The sequence below is a fragment of the Seriola aureovittata genome, chromosome 1 (genome assembly GCF_021018895.1).
Source record: "Seriola aureovittata isolate HTS-2021-v1 ecotype China chromosome 1, ASM2101889v1, whole genome shotgun sequence".
In the NCBI taxonomy this organism is placed as follows: Eukaryota; Metazoa; Chordata; class Actinopteri; order Carangiformes; family Carangidae; genus Seriola; species Seriola aureovittata.
The window spans coordinates 28,726,917-28,736,396 of NC_079364.1; the positions used below are offsets into that span (position 1 = coordinate 28,726,917).

General features: G+C 45.2%; 1 protein-coding gene across 1 annotated transcript; it reads left to right on the plus strand.

Annotated features, from left to right (window-relative positions):
• The first annotated feature begins 1,155 nt into the window (after positions 1-1,155).
• On the plus strand, positions 1,156-6,860 carry LOC130169889 (uncharacterized). Its single transcript, XM_056376937.1, has 3 exons — positions 1,156-1,541; positions 1,771-6,775; positions 6,822-6,860. The coding sequence occupies exons 2-3, from the start codon at positions 2,672-2,674 to the stop codon at positions 6,858-6,860; spliced, it is 4,143 nt and encodes a 1,380-aa protein (XP_056232912.1). The 5' UTR covers positions 1,156-1,541; positions 1,771-2,671.
• The last annotated feature ends 2,620 nt before the right edge of the window (positions 6,861-9,480 follow it).

The window sequence follows — 9,480 nt, forward strand, 5'->3', positions numbered from 1 at the left end:
TCCTTTTAGCTCTGTTTTGGTCCCCACCAACTCCTGAGGGAAATATACAGCTGTTTTGCCACTAAATGTTCTGCTATATTCAAGTCACTTTCTTTGTTGCGCTGTGGGTTTAGAGATATTGATTGTAGATTTTTTGTTACGTTTAGGACTGTCTAATTACCTAATTTATCCACAAGGGCGCTTTACATTTAAGGCAATAGCAAAACAATTGCATGTGGTGTTCTTGGCCTGCTCAACCAACTCTGCTGTGTCTGTTTTGGGAAGTGGGCTGTCTGTTCCTACAGGGCTGTCCTGGAATATTTGTTAGAAATAGCTTTTTATCTGTGATCCAACTGGTTGTTAGTATGTTGTGAAGGATTGAATGTTATCAACAGCATTTCCCATTATCTTATCAAGGAAATATTTCTATCATGATCAGAGTTTGTATTGTTTACTATGATATGAAGCTTGTGTACTATAACTTTTGTGGAACAATACAGCAGTATAGTTTTTCCTGCATAGAGAATTGTGAAGCGGCTGCCTCCGTCAAATTTCGTGCCGCCTCTGCCTCCCGACAAAATTCTAATAGTTTTTTTCTCAGTATCCGGTGGATTTGGATCAATACGGGATGCTGTTTGTCCCATATTTTCATTCATGTTATGTCCTCAAAGTGCTGTGAATAATGTAATGTCAAGTAAAACCAAACCAGTTGCCACGTTTTTTCACATAAAAGGTAGCAACCCTACAGATAAAAGGTGGCAATCCTACAGATGAATATTATCTCTTTTACATCCAAGCACACCCAGCTTCTTGAACAGTTTCCCTAACTTAACGTTAAATCCCATTGTGCATGTTTTTTTTCCAGAAATGTCTCAAATCACAGATTATTTTAAAAAGAGAGTTCGCGAGGAGGAGAATCGCGAGGACAGGTGAAACAGTGCAGAAATGATTAGTTCTTCTAATACGGGAAGAAAAAAAAAAATCATGAATAAATTCATGTTACTGACAAGATATGTTTTTTTGTCAGGACTAAAAGTAGGCCTAGTTCTTAGCCACAAGTGGAAGATGCCGGGGGAGAAGAGGATCAGAGTGCGAGAGAGGAGTCAAGGCGAGAGTACCAAGTGTAGCCCTGTGGCTATTATTTTCATTCATTCATATACAGATATTAAAATGTTTGTGTTGTTAACCAATAATAGTTCATGAAGTGTAAATATGTTTAAAAAGTCATTTCGTATACAGTTAAAAGTCAGAGATAAAAGGGTGGTGTTAGTTTTAAGATCCATATGATTGACCACGTTTGTTTGTGGGGTAGTGAAGCATCTCTTTAATCTCTCATCTTTGAATGTATGTAGCCTTAGCCAATCCTGTCCTCACCTTGTTCAGGTAGGAGGTGCTTAGCATCCCTGACGTGCCGCAGCACATTAGCGACAGCCGAGGCTGTGTTATCGGCATCCGAGCTGGATAGCTGTAGATTGTAAAGTAAATAAAATACTACTAACTCCCAAGACGGACGGAGAGTCGTCCCCTGGTTTATGTGTGAGAACTCTGAGAAGCTGCCAGAGGTAAATTCATGTGTTTTAATGTACTTTGTGCTGTTGTGTAATTTGTAATGTGTTAAAGACGAGCTGAATTGCTAATCGCTGCTAGCCTTTAGCTTAGCCTGCTCATAGACTAGCCTATGGTTAATTCTGCATTGCAGTTAGCAATTGCTAATTTGTTTAAGACCTACTGTTGGTTTTTCGCCATGAATAAGCCTGTAACTTAGTTACTAAGAAGAATTATGTGATTCAGGACCGGACATTTGCCATAAGAGGGAGAGAGTGAGGACCGGGAGAGCCCTGGACCTTTGGAGGGAGACTGTAGCTGCTGTACTTGAACGTGGCTCACCGCACTGTGTTGCTGCACGCTCCATTTGCTTGCCGTTGAAACTGCACCTTGCCTTTTGCCCCTTTTCCATCTTATTCTCTGACTGTTGCTGGACTCGTGAGTACACCATTAACACTGTGCACGTGCTTTTTATTTGTTTATGCTGGTTAAAACCTAGTGAAACGGCCATTCGTTTTCGGCCTCCACGCTCACAAGCATCGACCAGGCCTGCAACGTTTTCTTTACATTTAATAGCCCTGCGTGAATGTGTGTGTGAGTGTGGGCTGTGGACATTTGAGTTTATTTGTTTATTTGATTTCACATTTTATCATTGGGTTCATCATTTGTGTGTCAAACCTTCCAGACCAAATGAGAGTTTTGAATATTTTTATCAATGCATAGGCCTACTTAAAAGTCAACAGTGAACTATTTGACTAATTTGGAAATCCAATTAGTAACCTTACAATAAATAATTATTGTTGTTTCCTCTAAATCCTGTGTTGTGTTTACAAGGGTGATATTTTTGTATACATATTAAATAGGTTAAAGGGAACTTTTATTTTAAAGGGTAAGTACCAACATTTTGTGTTACTTCTTAAATGTTATTGGAGGCACCGCCAAGTTATTTTATATCACGTTTATCACAGGTAGCGCCATCTCCAGACGAACTCAGGCCCCGTCCCACTGTACTACAACACCCCAATTATTTGTCAGTTAATATTTCCTAGCTACATGGGACTGGGGTTACATAAATGGAGGCACCGCTGGGATTAGTTCACTGTATGACCGATTAAATTTAAGTAATTAAGATCAAAACTCACATACAATGATGGCTCACTCATCCAACCCCCAGTTACTAGCTGAGCTTCGGAAATGGTGTGAAGATGTACAAGTAGATCCAGCCAATGCGTTGATACTGAGTAATGTACCAACAGAGGCAGTTGTAGCTGATATAACAGAGTCACTGGAGGCTGTAAAAGTACTCGGCCGAGTTCGCTATAAATCTAAACGATTAGTCTCACTGCTACAGCAAGACATGATACTCTGTGAGTGCCAAAACCCAGTTGACCCTAAAACAGCTCCCCCTGAGATCTACCCCCTTAATGGTGGAACCCCATGGAAAGTGACCCTTCTCACACGTGCCACCTCATTGCCTGATGACTTCACACTGAAGGTGCTCAACTTACTACAAAGTGAAGGTAAATCACTGAATGATCTCCAACCATTATTTGAGCAAAGCACACCCACACAGTCAGACCCAACCTCCATCATTCGTGCTGTGGGAGAGTTGCTGGAAAAAACAATGCGACCCCCACAAGAAAATAATGCTTTCCGCAGGTTACGTGTTTTTTCAGGAGTGATGCCCACACCTGCAGGGGAAGAGACCCTTGAAAACTGGCTAGAGCAGGCCCAGTTAATGCTGGATGAGTGTGACGGTTCTGGAAAAGAGAAAAAGAAAAGGATTGTTGAAAGTGTAAAAGGCCCAGCATTCGAGATAATCCAGGCTGTGAGATGCAATGATGCAGAGGCGCGTCCAGAAGATTATTTGGCAGCCCTGGAAAATGCATTTGGGATCACCAAGTCCGGTGAAGATTTTTATTTTGCATTCCGATCCATGCAACAGAAGTCAGGTGAAAGGCTATCAGATTACCTGAGGAGATTAGAAAAGGCGTTGTCAAAAGCAGTCCAGAAAGGAGGCCTTTCCTCTACGTCCAGAGACCGAGCACGGGTGGAGCAGCTATTAAGAGGTGCCGCATCAGAATCTGACATCCTGCTACTCCAGTTGCGCTTGAAAGAGAGGTTAAGGAACCCTCCCTCTTTCATGGAGTTACTGAGTGAGATTAGAGTAGAGGAAGATCAGAAGGTAACTAGACGAAATCTCACCACAAGCGCGCACACAGTGCGTGTAGCAGAAGAGAGTACAGCCCGCTCTGCTGAGGTAGATGCTCTTAAGACTCAAGTAAAAGCTTTAGAAGCTAAAGTACAGCAGCTATCAGTCAAAGAGAGACCCTCAGTTTTGCACATTGATCCTGAAGTGCAGTCACTGAAGGAACAAGTGGCTAGTTTGCAACTGTTAAATCAGCTCAGAGAGCAAGCAGCCATGCAAGAGACCCCAATAACACCAGAAAGGGACCACCAAAGGTTTAGAGCAAAGCAGCCCTTTAAACCCAGAAAAAGCAATAACACCTTAGATGGACAGAGTGTATTTTGCTATCGCTGTGGTGAGGATGGCCACATCACCAAAAACTGCAGTGGCACTGACAACCCCTCCAAAGTGATAAGCAAGCTAATCAGAAACAACCAAAAGCTCAAACAAACCCAAAAGGGTCCCCCAGCCAATTCCACTGGACCAACAGGACAGGTAGGCCAACTCAAAAGTAGTTTCCGAGAGTTCAGCGCGCCAGCAGACATCCCTAAAGGCTTAGTGGGTGAATCTAGCATTGGAAAAGTACTAATTGAAGGACAACCATGTGATGCTTTAATGGATGGTGGCTCTAATGTGTCAATTGTTTTTGAAGATTATTATAACAAGCACTTGTCCCATCTACCACTTCACTCCATTTCAAGCCTAGAGCTATGGGGCCTAAGTCAGGTAAGTTACCCCTATAAAGGCTACATTGCAGCTGAGATACATTTTCTCGAAGATGGTGATCAGTGTGAGCCTAAGGTGGTGCTTGTGTTAGTCTGCCCAGAAGGTAATGGCCCTGAAAAGCTGCCACTCATTGTTGGCACCAATGCCCGAGCATTCAGTCATGCCCCGCAGTCAGGTAAAGTTCAAGGTGACCCCAAGTTAGCTCGAACCATGCGTGTAAGTACACAGCTACCTACCCAGTCTAAGTCACTACTCCCTCATAGTGATCCTCTGGCGGTAGTTAAGTGGAGTGGACCTGGACCTCTTACTGTGCCTCCTGGTAGTGAGCGTTCAGCTATTTGCAAAGTGTTGTGTAACGAGAAACTTGAAGATAGCATTCTCTTGGTAGAGACTCCCTCCAACGGAGCCCTTCCCGCTGGAGTGTTAATGCCCTCCTGCGTCCTGCTCTCCACAGAGATGGATTGCAACAGATTTGCTGTATTGTTGAAAAATGAGTCTGCCAAGCCAAAAGCCATCCCCAAAGGCACAGTGATCGCCTATGTGCACAAAGCAGAAGTTGTCACCCAGCTGCAGCAGGCAGAGACCCCATCTGGCACACTTGATCCTGCTATCTTTAATTTTGGTGACTCTCCCATTCCAGAGACTTGGAAAACCCGACTGGCCCAAAAATTGGCTGATCGGCCTCAGGTTTTCTCCTTATCCGAGTGGGATGTGGGTTTGGCGAAAGGGGTGGAGCACTGTATTAGGCTGAAAGACCCTAGCCCTTTCCGAGAGAGAGTCAGGCGCCTTGCTCCAGCAGAAATTGATGAAGTCCGCAAACATCTTCAGGAGCTCCTTGCTGCAGGGATTATCAAAGAATCCCGCAGCCCGTACGCCTCTCCCATCGTGATAGCTAGGAAGAAGAATGGTAAGATAAGGATGTGCATTGATTATCGCACCCTTAATCTGAAGACCATACCTGACCAATACACCCTTCCTCGGATTGATGATGCTTTGGCCAGCCTCACAGGAAGCCGTTGGTTTTCTGTACTTGATCTTCGCTCTGGCTACTATCAAATCGCAATGTCCGAGGAGGACAAGGAAAAAACAGCGTTCATTTGCCCGCTTGGTTTTTATCAGTTCGAGCGGATGCCCCAAGGCATCACTGGGGCCCCTGCCACATTCCAGCGATTGATGGAAAAGGCAGTGGGAGATATGAACCTGCTTCAGTGTTTAGTTTACCTTGACGACCTCATTGTGTTTGGTCGCACTCTGGAAGAACACGAAGAACGTCTTCTGCATGTACTTGACCGACTGGCAGAGGTCGGCTTGAAACTTTCATTGGATAAGTGTCAGTTTTGCCAGCCGGAAGTAAAATACGTGGGACATATTGTGTCCGCAGACGGTATTGCGACCGACCCCAACAAAATCAAGGCTGTAGCCCAGTGGCAGCCACCCACCCACTTGAAGTCGCTGCAGTCATTTCTGGGGTTCTGTGGCTATTATCGTAAGTTCATCAAGAACTACTCAGCCATAGTTCGCCCTCTCACTGATTTAACAAAGGGATATCCTCCTGTGAGGAAGGGGACAAAACCCGCCAAATCTGATGTCAATGACTATTTTCGACCATCTGAGCCCTTTGGTGAGCGCTGGACCCCAGCCTGTGCTGATGCTTTTCGCCAAATCATCCAATGTCTTACCAGTGCTCCCGTATTAGCTTTTGCCGATGCAACAAAGCCTTACATCCTACATGTGGATGCCAGCATGGACGGGCTTGGAGCGGTCCTCAATCAAGAATACCCTGAAGGGTTGCGACCTGTGGCATTTGCTAGCCGTAAGTTATGCCAATCAGAGAAAAACTACCCTATCCACCAACTTGAATTTCTGGCCTTGAAGTGGGCCGTAGTGGATAAGTTCCACGATTATCTCTATGGTGCCAGATTCACAGTGAGAACTGACAACAATCCGCTCACCTATGTTCTCACCACGGCGAAGTTGAGCGCTACAGGCCATAGGTGGTTGGCTAGCTTAACTACCTACGACTTTGACATTAAGTACAAGCCTGGCAGAGAAAATGTGGATGCCGATTGGTTGTCCAGGAATGCCATGGAAGAGGACGACGGATGGAGACACATTCCCCAATCAGGTGTTAAAGCTCTCTGTCGCCCCTTTAGTGTCACTCAATCATCTAAGCTACCTGACCGTCTCATAGACCAGTTGGGAGTTCCCCCAACTGTCATCCCCCCTGCTTATGCTTTATCCATGCCGCTCGGCGTGAGTCCTTTGGAACCGCTAAGCAAGGAGGAGCTGCGCACAGCGCAAGACAGGGACCCCGACATCGGTGTTGCCAAACAAGCTGTACAAAGTGGAGTCTGGCCTCCGACCTCCCAAAGCCACTCTCCAGATGTTGCTTTGCTGCAACGAGAAAGCAGCAGGCTTCTGATAAAGTCAGGCATGTTATACAGGAAAACCGCCAGACCCGTGGGCGGCCAGACTTTCCAACTAGTCCTCCCGAGTGAACATCGTATGAAAGTGCTTAAGTCTGTTCACGATGATTCTGGCCATCTAGGAGTTGACCGCATCACTGACCTGGTGAAAGACCGATTTTATTGGCCAAAAATGGCCTCTGACATTTCCCAGTACATCAAGAACTGTGGCCGATGTGTTGCTCGTAAAACGCTTCCTCACAGGGCCGCACTTTTGAAACAGATAACCAGCAGTGGGCCCCTCGACTTGGTGTGTATAGACTTTCTGTCTATAGAGCCTGATTCAAAGGGTATGACCAACGTTCTTGTGGTAACAGACCACTTTACCCGATATGCACAGGCTTATGTGACCAAAGACCAAAAAGCAACCACCGTCGCCAAGGTGCTGGTTGAGAAATTTTTTGTGCATTATGGTCTGCCATCCAGAATTCATTCTGACCAAGGGCGTGACTTCGAGAGTCGTCTCATCAAAGAGCTCTTGGGAATGTTGGGCATAAAAAAATCCCGAACGAGTCCATATCATCCCCAAGGTGACCCGCAGCCAGAGCGTTTTAACCGAACACTCTTGTCTATGCTCGGTACTCTTCAACCAAGTCAGAAACAGAAATGGAGCCAATATGTCAGTTCGCTCGTCCACGCCTACAACTGTACCCGTAACGATGCGACAGGTTATTCTCCATACTACTTAATGTTTGGGCGTGAAGCTCGTCTGCCCATTGATCTGTGTTTTGGAACTTCTCCCGATGGAGACGACTGTAGTGACTACTTACAGTATGTTGACAAACTGAAAAGTGACCTGAAAAGGGCATACGAGTTAGCAGTGACAGTTGCTAATAAGTCACATGACAAAAACAAGAGGTATTATGACAACAGAGTGAGAGACCAAGTGTTGGAGAAAGGAGATCGTGTGCTCGTAAGAGCTCTGGGCTTGCCTGGAAAGCACAAGCTTGGCGACAAATGGCACTCTGACCCTTATGTTGTTGTCGAAAAATTGCCAGACTTACCCGTGTACAGAGTTAAACCTGAAAAGGGAAGAGGCATGGTCAAGACTTTGCATCGGGACCACCTTTTACCCATAGGGTATCTGGTCAGGTTTCCCTCAGATTTGGAGGTGAAGCAGCTACCACAGAGGCCTGTGACACGATTACATCAAAAGGAAAAGTCAATTGAAAATCCAGACCAGGAAGAACACTCGGAAGACGAGGAGGAAAACTGGAACTTACCTGCTGACCGGAGGGAGGACATCTTACTGGCCCTTGATCTGCTGGCGGATCACTTGAGTGGAGATGTTCCCCTGGAAACTGCACTAACTCCGCATAACATTGTTGAAGAGGACATTGGTGTGGATACTGAGGAGGGTGTGGGTGCAATCCCAGAAGGACAAGACGCAGAGGAAATTCAGCAACTGCCAAAGGACACTGTGGTGTACACAGGTCTAGAAGAGGGAGAGCTCCCCTCTACTAGTCAGTCCCAAAGTAGTGCAGAGCCTGTTTGTAACCGTCCCGCCCGAAGACAAGTGAAGCCAGTCGTGCGGTTAAGCTATGATAAACCTGGCCATTCCACTAATAAACCTATTGTAGTTGTACATAGAGGATTGAGAATCACTATCAAAAGAGACTCCCCATTGCTTCGTCAAAGTTGGGATGATGTATGATGACACAAACATATATATGACCTTAGTCTGTAGCATACATGCCAGACCTTGATATTGACTATATCGGATGTGACAGATGTAAACTTGTGTGATGAGGACATCAACACCCTTTGGAAAGGGGAGATTGTAGCCCTGTGGCTATTATTTTCATTCATTCATATACAGATATTAAAATGTTTGTGTTGTTAACCAATAATAGTTCATGAAGTGTAAATATGTTTAAAAAGTCATTTCGTATACAGTTAAAAGTCAGAGATAAAAGGGTGGTGTTAGTTTTAAGATCCATATGATTGACCACGTTTGTTTGTGGGGTAGTGAAGCATCTCTTTAATCTCTCATCTTTGAATGTATGTAGCCTTAGCCAATCCTGTCCTCACCTTGTTCAGGTAGGAGGTGCTTAGCATCCCTGACGTGCCGCAGCACATTAGCGACAGCCGAGGCTGTGTTATCGGCATCCGAGCTGGATAGCTGTAGATTGTAAAGTAAATAAAATACTACTAACTCCCAAGACGGACGGAGAGTCGTCCCCTGGTTTATGTGTGAGAACTCTGAGAAGCTGCCAGAGGTAAATTCATGTGTTTTAATGTACTTTGTGCTGTTGTGTAATTTGTAATGTGTTAAAGACGAGCTGAATTGCTAATCGCTGCTAGCCTTTAGCTTAGCCTGCTCATAGACTAGCCTATGGTTAATTCTGCATTGCAGTTAGCAATTGCTAATTTGTTTAAGACCTACTGTTGGTTTTTCGCCATGAATAAGCCTGTAACTTAGTTACTAAGAAGAATTATGTGATTCAGGACCGGACATTTGCCATAAGAGGGAGAGAGTGAGGACCGGGAGAGCCCTGGACCTTTGGAGGGAGACTGTAGCTGCTGTACTTGAACGTGGCTCACCGCACTGTGTTGCTGCACGCTCCATTTGCTTGC